The 20,421-nt window shown below is 38.5% G+C and overlaps 3 protein-coding genes and 1 long non-coding RNA gene across 9 annotated transcripts in view; 3 read left to right on the forward strand and 1 right to left on the reverse strand.

Moving 5' to 3' along the window:
* The first annotated feature begins 7,395 nt into the window (after positions 1–7,395).
* Positions 7,396–10,417, forward strand: LOC100744175 (proline-rich protein 4-like). The gene is made up of 2 exons (XM_003488649.4): positions 7,396–7,594; positions 8,332–10,417. The coding sequence occupies exons 1-2, from the start codon at positions 7,583–7,585 to the stop codon at positions 9,406–9,408; spliced, it is 1,089 nt and encodes a 362-aa protein (XP_003488697.1). The 5' UTR covers positions 7,396–7,582; the 3' UTR covers positions 9,409–10,417.
* A 6,621-nt stretch (positions 10,418–17,038) lies between these two features.
* LOC112212662 lies at positions 17,039–17,455 on the forward strand. 2 transcript variants are annotated; one of them, XR_002946489.2, is made up of 2 exons: positions 17,039–17,189; positions 17,286–17,455. It is a non-coding gene; the product is annotated as an uncharacterized LOC112212662 (long non-coding RNA). The 2 variants fall into 2 exon arrangements; XR_002946488.2 differs by having other exon boundaries at positions 17,040–17,189; positions 17,281–17,455.
* A 199-nt stretch (positions 17,456–17,654) lies between these two features.
* On the reverse strand, positions 17,655–19,187 carry LOC100746335 (proteasome subunit alpha type-5). Of its 2 annotated transcripts, none has more exons than XM_012384441.3 (3): positions 19,038–19,187; positions 18,112–18,672; positions 17,655–18,035 (listed from the first exon to the last, which is right to left on the reverse strand). In XM_012384441.3, exons 2-3 carry the CDS (start codon positions 18,670–18,672, stop codon positions 17,868–17,870), a joined length of 729 nt encoding a protein of 242 aa, XP_012239864.1. In that variant the 5' UTR covers positions 19,038–19,187; the 3' UTR covers positions 17,655–17,867. The 2 variants fall into 2 exon arrangements, with proteins under 2 accessions (XP_012239864.1, XP_033176079.1); XM_033320188.1 differs by having other exon boundaries at positions 19,014–19,144.
* Positions 19,188–19,514: 327 nt separating this feature from the next.
* LOC100744294 (ataxin-10) overlaps positions 19,515–20,421 on the forward strand; it is a 78,516-nt gene continuing 77,609 nt past the window's right edge. For all 4 annotated transcript variants that reach the window (XR_001102202.3, XR_001102201.3, XR_002946487.2 and 1 more), the window contains exons 1-2: positions 19,515–19,794; positions 19,870–20,343. Coding sequence is in view for 1 of the 4 variants with exons in the window: in XM_003488650.4 (XP_003488698.1) it covers positions 19,679–19,794; positions 19,870–20,343 (590 nt within the window). In the remaining 3 variants the exon portion in view is untranslated. The remainder of the gene's footprint in view (positions 19,795–19,869; positions 20,344–20,421) is intronic.

The following is a 20,421-nucleotide window of genomic DNA, read 5'->3' on the forward strand; positions in this document are numbered from 1 at the left end:
ATCGGTCACACGCCGATTCCCTACAAATTCGCCAAGTTCGTGTCGACGGAACATTAGCCTCGGAAGCAGCAGCGGGGATGATCGTGGCTGCGGGCACGGCGTAAAATTTCGGGGAAAGTCGCCGGAATCCTTTCACTTTCGTCGCGAAGCTGCTACGAACAATCGCGCGCCGCGAACAACAGCTGGCAACCGGCAACGAGGAATCGCTATACCGTACAGTGGAAATTCCGACGGATTTTTAACTAGTAACGTTACGTGCTCTTCGCTACGAGCGTTTCCTGTAACGCGGGTGATTGGTCGTCTTCGATATCGAAACGCGAAGTTATCGAAAGCGGTGATCGTACGACGAAGTTCAGAGGTTTGATCGCGAGAGGAAACTTCACGAGGTTCGACGCGTTTCCAGCAAATTTCTAGTGGAGCTCGTTTAACATCTTCTTACGCTTTCAGACTTTGCAATTTTTGCAATTTTTACAATTACTAAATTACACGTCGATTATGATAAATTTCTAATGGAGGTAATTCAACGTTTTCTCCAGGTCTTCAAGTACCTGCTGTAGATCGGAAGTGGGTTAGCTTTTACTCGCAACTTCCTGTACATTGCAAAATTTTCCTTAAAAATTGAATATCGAGTCGTACAAAGAAATTTTTCGTCGCTTGTGTCGTAAAATTTTAAAAAGTTTCGTCAGCGATTCGAATATCAAGCTTTGCGAGTTCTTCTTTCAAGCCGTCTCGATAATTAACATTACCTTCCCAATAGCAAAATAGTACTTATGAATCGTTGCTATAGAAAATTCTGCGCAAAATACAAAGCTTTAGCCTAATCGCTGTATCATTTAAACGCTCCACACTTTCAACTTTCAACGCCTTCGTAAATCTACTAAGGAAATTTATGCTAAAAAATGTATCAGATCGCTTACATTCGTATATTTATACATTTTACTTACATTATAATATACGTTACAAGAAAAATATACATTTATGACACACCTAAACCGTTTAGCGCGTAAACCCTGGTAATCTTCGACTTCCTACGTTTTACTTGTAATTAATAATTATAATTATATATGGCAGATATATGCACATCGTTTACCACTCGAACTTTACAGATTTTCAGCGTTCGAGTTTCCTGGAATATGTGCCTACGTCACATCGCAATACGCATGGTCGGATCTACCTTTCTCGATTCAAAAAACCAATCCTCTTTCCATCCGTTATACATAGTTCAACCCTCTTACGCAACATGTGAAAGTTGCAGACGTTCGCAAAATCCACAGGATACGTAATTAGACAGACGGAAAGGAAAAAAAAAGATGCAATTACCTTGGCATCTATAATGGCTCACGAAAGTATTTGAACGCCTCTAGAAACATTTTCTCGACGTATTGCGTGTATAATTTTCCATAAAAATCTGTCCGCATACAACTCTGTCATGATCACGTTGGTAAAGTCTGGCACAGATGCAAAAGTTTATGCAGCAGTTACGAGATATTTACCGCAAGCGTACACTTCGTAAAAAATACAAGGATGTTTAAACAGTCGATGTCTAGCGAGACCATTCGTAATCTCTCTATTTTATCGAGGTTATCGGCAAACGTATATTTGCTACGAATGTTTTGCAGCTTTTCAATTCAATTATCGCGGCTATCCTTTTATTCGACACGAGTAACGCTTTCCACGATAAGCGTTATTTTCATTCAAAGTACCTACTTTCATGACTGGTTACCACGATATATGTAACCAGTGCATAGTAAATTTGTTTAAAAGGACGTACAACCTTCTTTTTGTTTTAGCTTCTACAGCGGCGTAGAAATCGCGCGTTCCGCGGATTCACGCTTCGGGAGGCAGGCTTCCACATGTTCGAAATTTCCAATTAGGCTGTACACGACGAAGAGATGCTACTTATTCGATTAAAAGGCACGAAAGCGAGGCTTCATCATCAACCGGAGACTAATTTGCACGCTTATGAAATGGTTATCTCGTGGAAAAATGAGAACGCCCGAGAGAACAACAGCTCGGGCTTGTTTTTGTCCGGTCTGATGCTCGTTTCATGCACGATGGATGTCTAAATACATAGATTTCAACAATTAATTTTCAATTTATGGTTTAGCTGGATCCACGAAGATGGAACATAGATAGGCAGCGTGGATGGAAAAGCTGTCTGACTGGTTATTACGAGGCGATTAATTAGATCGGTTCCTAAGTTCTGACAGGAATAGATGATATATGATATATACATAGATTGAACTTTGACGAACGATATTTCGAAGCGAATTAAAATTCGTATTTACAAGGAATAATCTCTAAGAGTATATTAGATTTTTTAATTAATTCCTTGATAACTTTTAGATAAAATTGGACGAAGAATGTTCCTTTCTTTCGTTATTTTTCATAAATTAGATTTATGCGGTAAATTCGTCAAAACTATCTGGTAAAATCGATGCATGGGATTTAATTATTAAACGATTTAACGATAGATTGAAAACCGAATATCGAAATGGTTAATGGAAGAAAATGGTGCGATCGACGGAATAAAGGAACTTGACCTTACAATTAACTCCATTTACTAGTTTAAGAATAAATCGTTTCGTAAACTGAAATTCACGAATCTACGAAACTAGTAAAATCGAAGTATAAAAATCAAGAACTCAAATATCAATTCGATTGAAAGAACAATCTATATTTGAGAAAGTAAAATCCACTATATCGCGATCAAGTGGATAATATCTGAAATTAGCATGAATTAAAGCTGCCCTTGAACTGGAAACGAAGATCTGGTCGTTAACCTAATAGCGAAGAAATTGTTGCGCTATTTATTGCTTTCTAATTGTACGCGTCATTGTGTGCATTCGTAAAATACTCGGCAACTTGGAAACACCGTGACGCAACCACGTCAGCGTTATTGTGTTCTCTTACCTACAATTATTATCTTATCGCGACATTCACCTTTCCCGGTGTTAAGTATAACCTCTTTGCAAGACGCGAGACTATGAGACCTTGAATAGTATTAGTAGCATTACTCTGTAATATTAATAGCATTATTAATAGCATTACTTTTAAATTCCTTGTTTCTCGATATTCCTTATCTGTACATATTATTGCTATATAATATATATATTACATTATGACATATAAAATTCATTTGGTGCATGAAGGGATAAAATCCCAAATAAATATCGAATCGAAGAATTTCAAAATTAAAACTGCGATTAATTACAACTTTTAATTAGTTACATGTTTGATTCGTTAAATATTTGTTTAATTTTTTAAAGAGCTTTATTAGGGTACTATTTAATCATTGTGAATTCCCAGATTTCAAGCTATAACTATTATATGTATATATATATAATGGAATATTGTATAGTTAGAAAAACGATGCTAATTACGCGTATTACGCTTATTTCTTAATAAAGAATAAAGTTATTTGTTAGTTAACAGAACGAGTTAATAATTATTGATTATTTAGTATCCATTATATTCTCAGCAACTTTCTCGAATCTATTCGATATCGACTTATAAATTATTACGCATACGCGAATCGATCTGTGGGATTCATGAAGCGTAACATTATAAATTAACGTTTCGTAGATTGTACGCTAGTTAATCACAGGCGATTATGTTAATGAGAATCTGTTAATCAACGAGTTACATTAAGCAGATAGTAGTCAAATAATTTGTTGCCTCTGTTTACACATCGAACGATGGTTGAAAGTAAAAGTTCTAATCATTCTCAATGGAAAGTGATCGAGATTGTAAACTTACGTATCGTGATATTTACATTGCATTATTTAAATTACATATTAATTTTGTACTACTGTCTGTTTCCCGCAAAAATGATCACGCTTTTATGTTAACTAGAAATACAACATCCTGTATAATAATATTTTATATTTATGTCTATTACTATAATTTACTTTTTATGTTGTATGTATTTTTTATGGAATAATAAGTCACGTGAATCGAAGGAATGGTAATTCTAAAAATGACTAAACGGAAAAGATAAGAAATTGAATAAAATTCTCCTGTAAAGGATATAACGAGTCACTCTTTGATAGTCTATCTTTTAGGATGTAATTTTCAAGTTACAACGATTAAGCGTTCGTTGTTTCTCCAAAGTTGCTAGTAAATAGAGCTTGAACGAATCTTCGCGTTTCCCATCGTACTTGCCGCAATCTTTGGTCGATTGTACGCAATCGCATTTTCCAAAAATGTGTAACTTCTACTATGAAAAGTTCCTTATTATTTTCATCGAAGGAAACTGCTGGAAAATAAAAGGAAACTAAACCGAGTAATGCGATATTCGTTACGAAAGAGCAAGGGCAAACACCATCTTTATACGGTAATTTATGGCAAAATGAGAAATCGCGATCCGTCACGCCAAGTTTTACTACTTATTCTTCGATGGTTCGATATATTCGAGGATTAATTTCATCTTCGTTTATCGTATTTGTATCATAGAACGTTATTACCTCGGCGTTTTTCGTACAATGTTATATTTCCAACAGAACGTGACCGTACGTATCCGTAAATCCAGTGAAGTGAGGAGGAGAAAGTATAAAATGGAGAACGATCTTATCTCCTGACATATGATATTTTAGTTTACTATCCCTTCCTCCTTTTAACTTGCTTCCAGTCAAACTAGACTCGGGAAAATTAATTTAGAATTCAATTTATTATAATTTATCGCGAATATCGTTGGAGCAGAAACGGCGAAATGTCGAAAGACGTAGAAACGATGAATCGAATTTCAGAAAGAGCGCAGCGCGAATCGAAGAAAGATCGGCTGTAACTGACAAGAGAGGAAGGAAAACTTTCTCGTTACATCGCGGCTGGTAATTAGCACGCAAACTGCAATCTTTTGTCTACGATCAACGCTATAATCCTCCTATTACGAATCATCGATAAACATTTGGACGGAAATCTTGGCTTGAAATTCGACAGACACGCCTAGAGAAACTCGGAACAGTTTCATCGGTAATCGTAAAATATTTTTAAAAGTAGTATAAATCTAATAAACGAACGAGAAGATTTCTCTCCTCGCGTCATTGCCGCATAAATGTTTAACGACTTTTCGAGAGGACAATTTCTTGTAGTAAAAGTTGTATTTAACAATGTTGTATTTATTAGGTAATCTTCGTCGAATAAGAGTATAAGATTTATATCGCAATAATGCAATGCCAGCGATGATTTATGAAGCTACCGTGTTAAATCATACTGATGAGAAGAATTCTTCCGATAATGTATTATACGTATATACAATGGTATTGGCATTGAGGGAAAGAAAGAGGCAATAGAATAAATTTCTATATACGATGTGACTTAAATTGTCGACTTTAGTAACTGGCTGTATCGCATAAAAAATCGCATTTCATCGTACCTTGGAATACTTAGTTCTAGAAATATGCATGTTTCGTATAGAAAAAAGAAAGGAAATATTTTTTAAGTCGTTCCTTCCACATCCCTCGTTGCTGCGTCATACCGTAAGAAGATTAGATCCGATTACGCAAATGGCGAAACGAAACTGGAACAGCAAATCGGTCGATCGACCGTCCCGTTTCCAAGTCGTAGCGCGAAATTCGCGGGAGGTCGGTGATATTTATTGAAAATCGCGCAAATAAAAGAGGCAAGACCCCGTAACGAGCATTTACGGTGATACTAGCCAGCTGGATGCCTGTGCAGCGTATTAATCGTTAAAAACTATCGGTCTATCTCGCGGCAGGATCGAAATGGTAGTGGCGCATGCGATCCTATTAACATACGGCATTAGGTATTCCGCATGCGAAGCGACCGGCGAGCTTTGCTCGGATTTCTGCGGCAATTACACGCGCCTAATGGTCGCCCCTTGCGAACACGTCGACGCACCGTGTGCGCGAAACTGCGCTTCGAGTTAACGTTATCCAAAGATAAGGGGTTATATGCGGATTAACAAGCACGCTCACGATACACGAAACACACCTGGATCCTCTCCAAACTCGATTCGATTCCGATTTCAATTTTCCTCTGGGATTTTCATCGAATTATGGACGAGCGCGATTACCGAATAGACAGAATCGACGGTGAGAAGAAGCGGTGGACTTTTCGATATCTCTTTATAATTTCTAATTAGAACTATGAATCATAGTTACATAGCAAATCGATATAATACAACGCTTTACTTGTTACGCTTTTCTAGATAGGTAGAATTAAGTTCAACGAAGTAACGAAGCCTCTTAAGATATTGGTAAATTTATAAAAATTTATAAAAATTCGCGTTTCTTCATTTGCGTTTCGTAATATCGCTTCCTCGAAATTGATATTGATCGAAATTTCTGACGATACATCGATGTACGAGAAAAGATTCGCGAACAAGATCGCTTTGACCGAACACCGAGGACAATTTGTTTCGATAGGAAATTTTCTTGTAAATTGCAACGATTTCCGATAGTTGGTAAATATAACGCAATGCTCGACGGTTCCAGCAGGCTTCCTAAATCGTCTGGAATCGCATCGGAAAAAGCAACTTTCGACGACACGTTCGGATACGAAGGAGAATTAGTTACATGGACGTTGCTCTCGCTAGTAATCAACCATGCGGAAGTATGGCCGATCACGAGGACACACGAGGAGTCGACGCGTTCCAGATTTTCACGCTGGACGAAGACGAGGAAATCGTGCTACTGGCGTCGTGAGAATCATGGTTGCGTGAACGTCAACTTCCTTCAATTTACCTCACGCCGGTGTTCAAGACGTAATAACGGCCGCATTTCATTTACGATGACACGCTTGCCTTAAATAATCAAAAACCCATTAGATGCACGCTCGTGAAGCGTTTCGAAAAAGTAGGTCACGATTTGATAATTCTTATTGCGGAGAAAAATTTGAGTTAAATGGCGGAGGAAAAGCTTTCGGTGCAGAAAGACGGAGAAAAGAAACGAACGATGCGATCGAAGCGTCACTTTCACGAAGTAGCGACAGTTTCGGGACACTTTGGAGATTTTAAAGAGTTTCGCTGAAAATATCTCTCGAACGCGTAAAATATATTTACGAAATGAATTTTAAATTGCTCGAAACAATACGCGAGGAATCGCGGAATTGTCACAATTTTCACAAAACAAAAATTTCACTATCGCATTCTAGCGGTATACCATCGTCGCTCAAAGTTAGATATCAAACTCAAGGACACAAATTGTATTCCATACAAATTTCTCATAGTCGAACAACGCTGAAAATATGGCGATGCTCGCGATTAATTATTCACCGAAGGCGAAACAACGAACCGAACGGCAGCGTTCTGTGTAACTATGCGTTATCTTAAAAGCTATCTAATGGAACAGTTTCCACGGATCGCGTTCGAAATAGTGGTAGATCACCGCGCGATTAGAGGCGGACTCGCGCATGGACTACTCAATTTCCCGTACGTTATCCCGGCACTGACGCGAACACGTTTTTGCAAATGCAAAACAAGACGCACAACTATAATACGGACGATGAGGTGCAGCGAAAGTAACCGAGCTATTATGCCGCTGAGTATATAAGGCTCGGTCTAGAAAACGAAGCGGTTCAGTTAGTGGTTATACGCCACATCAAAACATACGCGAACTCGACGATGAATATCAAGGTAAGCGACTCTGCTTCCCGAAAATGCTTAAAATCGGAGGCAGGTCTCCGTCGTGCTTGTCCGAGTTTCGGTAGAATTTGCAAAGTGTACGGTTGGTTTCGCGAAAGTCACCTCGAGTGTATTTCGTCGTTTGATTCGATATTATTTTCAAGAAGGTAGAGTCATTTTAATTGCGACTAGACTTAAATTTACTTGAACTGCGCTTAAATTGCGCCGCGAGTCGAGCTTTGATAAAAAGTTTTGCGATCTTTGGCAGCTTCAAAAGTACGTATTTCGAGTGTTTCTATGTATAGCGAGAACGTTCTTTGTAACGGGTCTAGCCATGTGAATTCTTATTTTGCTATTTACCTTTTTATCGAACGATCGTATCGGAATTTAGAGAAAAAACAATTTGTGGAACGGATACGAGCAAAGAGAATTAACAACTAGGAAGCCAAATTCTTCCAATTTCCTATTCCGTCATTAGCGTAGATCGCCCATGGCTTATACAAAGACTATTATATACTTTTACGCAATATGTTTGAGTCCAACGGAAATTTAATTTAATAAGGACGAGACTGATCGATAAGCCACAACCGAGTCTGCGAAAGTCCGCTAACCACTTTCCATCTCCTTCCAAACCTCCGAATGTCAATCCGAAGAAAAATCTCGTCGCGAACGTAGAACGGTGACGTCGTCCAACTATACTTTCCAATGGAATTGCAAATTAATTCATCGTTCCCAACTTTCACTCGCAGTTGGCCATCGTCCTGGTGGCATTGGCCACGCAAGCTAGCTGCTCGGAGAAGGCAGCTGAGGAGAGCGCGTCACCGAAGGACTCCGTAGCCGATTCTTCGGAGAAGAAAACGGAGAAACGAGGATTGCACGGTAGCTACGGCGACCTGGGTGGCGGAGGAGGTGACCTGAGCGGGGGCGGTGTTTCCAGCTACGATCAGCACGAGCACGTGAAGGCGGTGACCGTGGTGAAGAAGGTGCCAGTGCCGTACGAAGTAACCAAGCACGTGCCTTACTTGGTGGAGAAGCATGTCCCGTACGAAGTGAAGGTCGGCGTACCCCAGCCTTACACCGTGGAGAAACACGTTCCTTACCCGGTGAAGGTGTTCGTGAAGGTGCCGGTACACGTGCCGCAACCGTACACCGTTGAGAAGAAGGTGCCTTACGAAGTCAAGGTACCGGTGGACAAACCGTACGAGGTAAAGGTGTTGGTGCCGCAGCCGTACACCGTGGAGAAACACGTACCTGTGCCCGTTAAGGTACCTGTCCCGCAGCCGTATACCGTCGAGAAGCACGTGCCGTACCCGGTGAAGGTCAAAATTCCGGTGCCGCAACCGTACCCAGTCGAGAAGCCGATACCGTACGAGGTTAAGGTACCAGTGGACAAACCGTACCCGGTCACTGTGCCCAAACCGTACCCAGTCACCGTTGAGAAACCATACCCGGTACAGGTAGACAAGCCGGTACCCTACGAAGTTAAGGTACCAGTGGACAAACCGTACCCTGTGCCGGTAGAGAAACCTTACCCTGTCCCGGTCAAGGTACCAGTCCCTCAACCGTATACCGTCCACAAACCGGTACCAGTCGCGGTCCCAAAGCCTGTACCCTACCCTGTCAAGGTACCGGTAGACAAGCCGTATGTCGTCGAGAAGGAAGTACCTGTACCGGTAGAGAAAGAGGTTCCGGTACCGGTGAAGATACCTGTGCCAGTACCGATTCACGAGGGACACGGAGGCAGTGGCGGCGGCGGCGGCGGTGGCTACGAAGGATTGTCTGGATACGGTGGAGACAGCGGCGGATATTTCTCTCATCATCGTTGAATTCTTTCGCCGATCGAGACGATTTCTTCGAAATGTTAAGATTTTTCATATACGCGCTGCTGGATCTCTGGGCAATCGTCTCTATCTCTTCGCGAATTTAAAGCCGAAGAAACGCACCGTCGACGAAATTCAACGTTTCGATCGTCTCTTCTTTCTAGTATATATTTTTATTTTTGGAAAGGAATAAAGAGGTATCGGGAGCATCTCGTTGTCTCGCGTCGTTGAGCACGATAAAGTGCGAAACGGGGAGAGAGAACGAGGTAAACCGTTCCCCAAGCTTCTCGTAGCTAGTGCTTCTCTCAAGCGTAACCTGTCTTTCAGATTTTTAGGTAACTTAGGAGGATGCTCGTAACTGGGTGATATTAGCGATTTCTTCGTGACAGCGTGTTCGTTCGATCGACGTACCAATTTCCTCCGATCGATACGCTTTCGATGCGCCAATTAGTTTCGATCGAAGAGATGGGTTTAAGGGAAGCCCAGGCGAAAATTTTCCTTTCTCTAGATTTCGCTCGACATCTTTCGTATCCGTCGATTAGATTCTTCAGCTCCATCTTGCCAATTCGATAACGAACATTCGAAGAGAACCAGAATACTTTCAGTGTTGAAACGCATTTTCCAAATTTATATATCGATCTCGCGATATTTAGCGAGATAGCACGATTTAGCTAAAAAAACACGAGCCTTCTTAAAAATCTAAGAAATTTTAAACGAAAAGAATTCGTAGAATGACGTACGATAGTTCTGTTTGATTTGACGCGCAAAATTTCTTGGAAATCGTCCATGTAAAAATTCGCTAGTTCTGTGTCTATGTTTAAGCTGTTCCAAAGAAAACACTAACATTAACGGCGTTTAAGCGAGCTTTACGAGCATAAGTTAGCCGATGTGAAATAAACGCCGCCACGTAATTACGATTTCGTTGCGGCGAACCACTTTTGTACCTAATTTAAGTTAAGAGTGAAATAGAGTGTCTTTTTGTATCAAAGATTTTTAATAAATACTCGTCTGTCATCTGACACCATCGACTTTTATTTTCTTCCTTGTTATTCGAGTTGTTTTAGTCTCGACGGGTTACGCGAGTCTTCCGTTTCCTATCGAACAACTATTACCAATTTTTAGCTTTCCGTTGGCGACTATTAGTCATAGTTCGTAAAATTTAACGAACGCGCTTCGAGCACTCTTCTTTGTACTTTTACTCGTTTATGTGCAACCTAATGCAACCGTTACGCTGAATTTTAAGTAACTGCTTAATGACGTAACTCTACCGTAAAAAATATACTAAAATATCGACGAAGCTTACAGTAGCATCAAAAGATTAAAATCTAACTAATTTCCTTTTTCTGAATCGATTTGTGATATAACGAGATTCGAAAAATATAACGAAAAATTACTCCTTAAAAGAGAAATCAAGAGAAGGCAAGGATATTTCCATCATTTTTGTAAAAAAATTTCTGTCGTATCGCTTTGAAATTGTAATCAACAAATTTTATCAGAATATTCCCGCGAGTGACTTTTTATAGTAACGACGATACGTTCGTCGTTCTTTTTCACAATACGTAAGATTTTCGCGCGATCAGTTCAGGGAAAAGCGTTAAAAAAATTCCGCGCGATCGCGCTAACGAGCCGACGCTTTCTCGATTCATTCTCGACGGTTCTGCCGGAAATCTCATCCCCGCGGCGAGTTTCACTTTTGCAAAATTTCCCTTTTCGCGCTACCAACGCGGCCAACCAAACGAGCTCGATGTAAGAAACCAAGAAGATCGAGCGGGACAGAACATCGTTACGTGAACATCTCTTTCGCTCGACGAACGGACACCGAGAAACGATTCGCCGTCGAAGAAGAGTCACGTATACCTATTTATTTTCACATTCGCGTAACAACTCGACGATTTTCACAAGTTATTTCCTGCAAACTATACCGCGGTATTATGGCGATACAAATATTAAAAGCTTGTTGTTATCAGCAAGGTTTCTAATTTCGAAGAAAAACATCATGGAAAGTCAAGTATAATATTTAAATTGGCATTAATATGAAATTTAATACGTATCAAAGAAGGTATCGATAGAGTTATTTTTACTAGAGTTTACTACAGCCTCGTTCCTAGATTCTACAATTTTATGAAAAAGGTGAATCTCTAGAATAATATTAAATGTTAGTATTATTGAACGTTTGATGGTATTAATAATAATTTAATAGTAGTCTAAATATGAATTTCCCACAAACTTAAAACGCTCGCAAGAGACGTGTAAATAGAATGCAGGAAAGAAACTCTAGAACACCGATGAAACTAATTCCACAAACGTGAAAAGTATCGAATGCGAATGATACGTATAAGATTTCAACGGTATCCAGTGATAAATAACTAATTTATATCGTAACTAACGTTAAATCAATCACGAAGCAACTGGTTATGGTATGTCGAGAAATCTTTTAATCACAGGATACGAAAGATAAGGAAAAAAGAGGACGAAACGTAGGAACGTCGGAGGCCAGTTCCGGGCGGCGTACTTTCGATCCCGAGTAAATCTTAATCGTTTCGTGGTGCAATTAAAGAGGCTCGTATATACGTGCTCAAGAAAGCATTACTTTCTCCACGGCTGCTGCGTCATATGGACACACGGATATACATGTATATTCCGCTGGTCCACGTACGCGCGTCTAGAAACGTTGCCGAGTTTCCTTCGAGTCTGATATCGGTCGTAGTTCCCGTAGAACATAAAGTATTCTTTTTTATTTTTAATTCGATCTTCTAAGCATTATCGCCGATGATCGATCACGGGTGTCATTGATATCGGAACATGACGATTCTCCGGTGAATTGGAATAATTTGAAACTCGGTAATTGGTTATCGGTACGCGATAAAAAAGAGTCTTACAAAGTTAAAAGTTATTTATGCGAAGGCGAGGGTTTGTGCAAACATAGTATAACACTTTCTATGGCCATACGCCGTAGTTGCTGATACTTATGGCCGACAATGTACATAAAAATGAAATTTCCTCTAAATCGTAGCAACTTTGCCGCAGAATAATAACGAAATAACTTATTTTCAACATTTCTGTTCTCACGTTAATCGGTATTTCTGTCGATTCGAAGTTTCACGCGTTTACCTAACGCGATAAAAGAAATCAGATAGAAGTATAAATGAAATTGTCCATCGATGCGGAAAAATTTAATTTTTAACCGGGGAAAGGAGGCACACGAGAGCGCGCACAGGTAACACCGATTTAATTAACGCTGAAACGTAAATACGAACGATAAATAATAGACAACATCGGTTCTCGGAATAACTAACGACCGCGTCAGCGATTGTTTCGTCCTTTCGGTTATGTAAACTGTTATGCTACACGGGAACCGGGAATTACAAAGAACACATAACCGTATATGAAAGTGTGCAAGCGGTTGGTCTTATTAGATAAGCGGACGAGTGGCTAACTTTTGTGAAAGTGAAAAAAATCGCGACGATTCTGCCATGCGTGAATTATAGCTGCACACGTTGCCATCGACTTCTTCCTGCATCGAGATCTCGCGCGCTTCCGGTTTTCTATCGAGCGCTGCGATAATAGAAGGAGAATGTGTTCGTCCTCTTCTTTCGCTTTCTTTTTCTTTCGCTTCCTTTCAGAGTTTCACGTCGCAATTACCATTAGTGAAATAAAAAAATTTATTCGATTTATTTATTCTTCCTTTTCTATGATAAGTGTATATACAATATATATACATGTTTTCATCCTTGCCTCGTGGTAATTGAATTACGCTTTGCTATAGCAGAACACGTTGATGAATTACGATATGCTTTAAAGCACTGCCATTAGAGCGAGTAATAGAAGTAGTCTAAAAAAGGAGCAGCTCTATGTAATGTGCCTAAGTTATTCGCTTTATGCACGGTTCGTGTAACTATTATATCACGAGAGTACATGAATTCATGATTACCTAAGATTTTCGTGTATCACGTTAACGACTGTTACGTCGTTCTTGTAATTATTCAAAATGACATCGATATTTTATCTTATCCATGCCCCGTTCCGATCCTTCGATTATTAAATTTGAAATATATTATTGTGTACACAGTATCGTTACTACCGCTCTATTAGAGATAGCAAGACATATTTCTTACGCACGGTATTTTATAACACGTGGAACATATTCCATCGATGTGGAGGAATATAGAAACAATCGATTTCATTTATTTCAATCTGTTTTAATTTTTCAGAAATTTCAAGAAATCAGTTAATGTATCATTAATGTTAATGTTAAAATAAGATAAGTATGCATTTCAATTGATGCATTGCCGATATAGAAAGATGACTGTGTTACCATACCGAGGAATACATTTAAATACGAAATACACGGTACATTCGTTGAAATAAACGAATCGAAGTAAAACCGTGCGAAATTTTCCCATCGTTGTTAGAAATCTACCCAAGAATCTGTAATTATTCCAATTTACTGTAAAAATAATCATCACAAGTCCGTATTTCGAACGCGAAGCGAGTTTCCAACTACAGACTGCCAGCTTACACCATCCGATCTCACTTCGCGTTATCCAAACAATCGTTACAGAGCTTTGACATCTTTTGCCTTGCAAATTACAAAAGAAAAAATTTCGAGAACGTATGTGATCGCTAGTCGGTGCACGAGTTGCTTGCACGGTTATTTACGAATCCCATATTTATTTCAGTAGAACAGAGTCCCGTAGTTTCTCGACTGAATTGCGGTGAAAGCAAGAGCGTGTTACGAACTGCAGCTTTCGACGAAGAACGATCGTCGAACCGGCGCGTTTAGATCGCGTTTATCGCTCGTCTACGAGGACAAATAAAATCTTCGTCCTCCCTCGTTCGTAATTGTCGTTTCAAACTCCGTTCGTGACTCTCGAACCACGTTATACCGTGACAGTTTCGCTCGAGGAAACGAGTGAAAAACGTCTCGCGAATACCGGAAGAACACGAAGAAATATTACGAGTGCCGGATACCGGAAATCACTTCTCGGTTTCCAGACGGCGCGTTCACTCTCACTCAGCCAGGATTAACTTCGTGAAAACGTACACGAGCGAAATTTGTTCGTTTTTCTATCGGTGGATCGCGTGGCCACGCTCGAACGCGATTAATGAATCTTTCATGGGGTGTTTGGTTAACCATGTTGGGAATTACAAGGTTTATTTTACAAACGCTGGACGGTAGAAAGTGCGAGCGGAATGTAAACGTGTGAACTTTCAAACGACAGATATAAACACGTACTTGAAAATACCTGTTAAATTCTATTACCACTAAATTCTACAAAGATAGCACCTAGACGCTAATTTACTAGCGATAAAGTAGCCGGGCATCGCGACAGCCTAATATCAACTACCCTTCCAATTCGAAATTTCGAAATTTTGAGTATTAAATTTTAATTAATTCGCACTGACGTTCAAATTCTACAAACACTCGGAGAACCAATTTATAAATCCGCGATAAGATGTTCGAGATCTACGACAAACCGAAAAGATACCAAAAAAGATACAAAAAAGATACCAAGCAAAGTCAAAAGCAAAACATATTTCAAAGAAGGTCCATTAGGAAAGAAAATGTGCCTCCCAGAGTACTCGACAAAGGTTCGAACAAGCAAAACGACGTCCATTGTGACGGTGAAAATTGAAACAGGGCAATGTTCTCCAAACTCCATGGACAACAGGAGAAAAGAGTGGAAGGGGTTGAACCGATGAAAGGAGAATATCCAGGAGTTTCCGTGACGGGGAGATCTGAATCGCGTAAATTCAGAGGCTGAAAGCCATTATCGAGTTTCCCCCGCGGCATCCGCGTTGGTCCCTGGGCTTCGCAGGTTCGTTCGTTCGTTCGTAGAAGCCGGGGGTGGAGCCCCTTTTATCCAATGCCGCGGGTGTTGGGGGCGCGACTGTGAAGCGAAGGCAATTATCGTAGCGAAACTTGAACGTTGCCGGCTTCGAGGCTGGCCGACGACGCGACCGAACTCCGGTACCGGGAGTGGAGTGTTTGGCGTCTGATACGACGGGTCAGGTCCCGGGGGATTCTCAGCGACTCAAACGGGACTATCCCGCCGCTCTCTCATCGCAGTTAATTACGGAGTCCTCCTCGTTCTCCTTCTACTCCATTTCCCATAGCTCGCTCAGCCCTTCCACGCTCCGTTTCCCTTCGCTCCTTGAGCATCCGAATCACCATTCGAAAACTTTCTTCGGGTTCTTCAACATTCATCTTTCCGTATCTTCTTTATTTCGATTTTCCTCGTATAATTGAAGTGGGAAACCGTTTAATTGATTCTAAATTCAAGTGGATAGACGTTTGTTCCGGCAGGTAGAATTTTCTTTAATGAATTATTATTAATTATTATACGAAGCTCTTAAATTTTACTCTGAAGCTTAAAACTGGTAGTTTGAATTGCTAATTACAATTCCAACACATTCATCTTTAAACGTTTCAATTAAACCTTCGATCGTTAAAAACAAACGGAGCATAAAATGAAGGTACTTGGAACAAAATGGAATATATTAAATTCCTCAGAATAAAAACGAAACCTATTTTCTCTGGCGCTAAATGCTAAGTTCGAATTTAAACTATAGAATTCGATTTAGTTTGCAATATAATCTAAACATTTACTTTTGCTCAATACGACCTATCTTCGACGATACCAGCCAAAGATAAAAAAGAAAAAAAAAAGGAAAGTGGAAACGATTCCAACAAAATGCAACATCTCTAAATCGAGTTGGAACACACAGGTGCATATGCGTGGGCGCGTGCGCGCGCGTGTAAGTGGCTTCAACAATCAACGGACGACAGAGGATCCCCCATGGGAATCCGAGCGAGCGAATCGTAGCGGGATTGAACGCTTGAAATGGAATAATATCCAATAATCTGGCAGCTGAGAGAACGGGATAAAAAGGGACGTTTTATCGGAACATCGCAGTAACCGAGCGAGTTCCCGAACCATTTCCGGCTCGGCTCGCTTTCTGTCTGTCCCCCGGCCACCGGGCGAAATTAATTATTGATTTCGGATACAGGCATTCACAGCCCCGGAGAGCTTTTAATCGAAAACGAACCAACCGTCCCGTTCGTTTCCGTTCGACGTGAATTCAGCGATTCGCCCTAGGAGAGTATGTGCTACGCCATCATCGCCACTCTTCTTTTAACGATGATGGCTACTTCAGAGATAAAATGGGAATATACGAAGAAGGATTTGCTTGTATATGCTCTTTTTGTATATCTAATTTTTTCATTAATTTCTTTCCTTCTTTTTAATTATATATAATACATCTGAATATCTAATTTCGCTTTTTAAAATAATTTGCTAATTTGTAATGTTTGGTATTTGTATAATATTTATTGATTGAACGTTGGTGGTTTTGAAATAGATCTTAGAAATTTGTGTAGCTTTACGAGTTGTGTTGTGAATCATTCTAATTACACCATGGACAAATTTTTACGTTTCAACTCTGTTATATGTATTTAATAACAGATGAAATATGATATCCTGAAATATGAAATGTCCTAAATCTCTGTAGCATTGTTTTTAAAATTGATTGATCGTGATTAGATTTAATCGTGTCCGTTATAAAACGTTTTTAAAATATCGTGCACCTGCATCTATGCAACCGATGCAAGATGTCTGTTTTAAGATTTAAAAATAATCTATTACTGCGCTATTGTCAATGTAAAAGTTTGATTGCATATTTTACGAAAGTAATGAATATTATCTCTTTGATGAAATTAATTAATTAATTAATGTGTAAACACAGATGTGCAATCCGAAAATTAAAATCAAAACTTTCGCACAAAGGTATAAAATATCATAAATACATATAGCTTCGAAATAAAAGATCATGCGACTGAAATCTACAAAAATATTTTATTATGTGTTACCTTGTAAGGATAGAAACGTAATTCGAGGATAGGAGGTTACAAACACCAAAATACATGCTGCGATCTTTTCACCCAACGGTGGATAGAGACGGAAGGGATGGAAATGTACCAGAGGTATTGGATTTTGACCGCAATGAATCTTCTCTTGATGACGGCAAATTCTCAATTAACTAAATTAGGAGGTGAGAAAGAAAAATCGTGTGAGTCGCTTTGTTATACGAAGATGAGGATATGTAAAGGATAGTTATAAAAAGAATTATCTTTTATGCGATTATATTAACGTTAGTAATATTTAAACTTAATTAAGACGTGTTAAGACATTAACAAATGCACGAACACAAAAATAATTAGGAAATGGTATCAAGGAATCTTCGATATAAGATTAAAGATATAATATATAATTTACTATTTTTGCAGGTGATTTGAAAAAAGGTGAAAATACAAAATCTTTCATCGTGTAGAAATTCCATATTCTTTAAATGAAAAATGTATGTATAATTTTCAGACATACAACTCCCGCGTAACTCATATCCGCTATATGTAAATATACTTATTCATGTCAATAAAATTAACATGTCTTAAGTGCCCTAAATTTCTAAGCGATATCTGTAATCACCTCCTGCAATTCAGCTTTTGTGAACATATGAAACAGTTGCTCGGGAGTCATTGTCATTACTTCTATATTGTTATCGCTCAGTTTCTCTTCCATAACTTGCTTCAATATAACCAAAGCTGCCTTTATCGCTTCTTTAAGTGTCATAGACTGTAACAATACCGTAAAATGTTGAAAGGCTATTCGCGGAAAAACCAAAACATTTATACAAATATAAATATCTTACCTTATGATACACTTCTTGGAGGTTCTGTTGCGCACCTTCGCTTCCAGATCCAATAGCTTTGGCATCAAATTGTACAAAGGTGCCAGAAGGATCCATATGATACAACTGAGGCCCTTTTTCATCGATACCAGCGAACAACATTGCTACGCCAAATGGTCTCGACATGGCACTACCATCGTCGTCACTGTCTCCAAATTGTATAGCTAGGTTAGATACAGCCTGAGCCGTTGACTCCACAGACATTCTTTCGTTGTAGACGAACCAATGATTTTGACATTCTACTCTAGCACGATCGATCATAGTCCTAGAGTCAGCTATTAAGCCGGATGCGGCGCATCCAATATGCTTATCAATTTCTACGATCTTTTCCACGGTTGTGGGTTCCATTAAACTGGAAGTGATACGTTTCTCCACAACTAAAACAACACCCTCTGATGTTGCGATTCCAATGGCAGTGGAACCAAGTTTTATAGCTTCTATGGCATATTCAACTTGGAATAACCTCCCTTCTGGAGAGAAGGTATTAACACCATGGTCGTATTCAGAACGTGTTAAAAACATCTGAAAATAAAAATACATACGTTGTTAAGGTACACAGTGGATTAAATTTTCTGAAGTATAAAGATAACAAGATTGTATTTAAATCGAAACTTTGAGGTTATGACTTGATAAATTTGGTATCAATGCATTTAATATTATTTTAAAGATGATATATAAAAATGGTATCTTTCAAATATAATTACGGTAAATTTGCTATTCCTTAGTTAATTCAATAATGACTACAATAATTATAAAAAGTCTAAATAGAATGTGGTTAGCTCGGAATGACATAGCAAAACTAATAGATTTAGAACATGAATATAGAAACAGACAAAATGTAAGACCCACTTAAAGTTAATTACTTTTCAAGAGTTAAGAAGACTTACCTTCGAGATAGCTTTATTATTTCAATAAAAATTGCTTAACAATAAGTTTAAGCCGACTGTCACAAACGCTAGTCACGGAGAGACTTGAATTTGATGGCGGGGATAAATACAGACGCGTATCATTAATTCTCGGAACCCTAATGTTAAAGCACAATTTATTCCTAACTTCAGAGTACAGAAATATTTTCAAAATCAAGATATTTAAAATTGATTACATTTATCGCTCAATTTAGGCAATTATAACACAAAAATTGTAATATGCAAATAATGCTTCAACTTTTTAAGAGCATGAACAAAAATAATGTAATACGATTTGAACCAAGTCACTAGTTTACGCAACGTTAGTCAAAATATATTCACAAATTTCAAATAATATTGATCATATTCAGAATTATATACCATTAATCATTAAAAATACGTTCTACCTTTTTGTTATATCTAATTTTGTAAAATTATTTTCTATATTGAACTTTTATAAATATATTTTCTAGCATCTATTTAAAGATGGCTCCTGTAACATGCTCATTTGAGGTTGTGTCATCAGATTATTCTATACAATATCAGATTGTATACAATACAAATAAAAAAACGAACAATCATTCTTCGTAAAATAAATAACGTTACAAATAAGGATTGACATAATGAACGGCAGAGATATTCATTTATTACAGAAATTGAATTCTGCCTTTGCTGAAGAAAATTGGGACGAGTTATTGAATCTTCTCAATCCAAAAATATTTAGATCTTTTGAATCGAAGTATGATTTAAAAAATAGTACGATACGTAACAAAACGTTGTTAGACAGTGAATATAACAGATCGTTAAATTTCAGGGAATTAATTGCCTTTCCAGTCTTGGCAAAAGTAGCACAAATTCTTACAACCGAAGACTCTGTCGTCCCAAACGATATAAAGATTGGTTGCTTAAAATGCCTAGGAAATTCTTGTTTTAATAGTTATGTACACCAACAATATATTTCAACTACAATCGAGCGAGGGACATACAGTCACGATTTATATCGCGTTCTAGCAAGTAACGAAAATTTAGAAGAGATTGAGAATTCTAGCTCTTATCCATTCGATTCTCATTTTCCTTACGAGGGTGTTGTAGGATGGACATCGAACGTTATTACAGCATTTCACTGTAAATTCGATAGCGATCTGTCGGATGAAAAGTTGGAAATTTTAAGATTAAGTATCCAGTTCCTATGTAATCTGTTTACATTTGCGTGTAAAGATAGTAACTTTCCAGATCAATATAATATACTACAATTTTTATACAATACTGATTTAAAGGATGTAATAATGTAAGTACTGTTAATATGAATCTATATTGTTAATATATTCTGTTGAATTATTTTGTTTTAATCAGGATAAGTATTCGA

The sequence above is a fragment of the Bombus impatiens genome, unplaced genomic scaffold (genome assembly GCF_000188095.3).
Source record: "Bombus impatiens unplaced genomic scaffold, BIMP_2.2 scf_0259, whole genome shotgun sequence".
Classification (NCBI taxonomy): Eukaryota; Metazoa; Arthropoda; class Insecta; order Hymenoptera; family Apidae; genus Bombus; species Bombus impatiens.

What these genes read in the sequence shown, in the direction of transcription:
- LOC100746335 (XM_012384441.3), bottom strand. Translation starts at nt 18,672, where the DNA reads ATGTTTTTAACACGTTCTGAATACGACCATGGTGTTAATACCTTCTCT. An exon ending in TCCAAGAAGTGTATCATAAG is followed by an intron (nt 18,036 to 18,111) that starts GTAAGATATTTA and finishes GTATTGTTACAG; the next exon opens with TCTATGACACTTAAAGAAGC.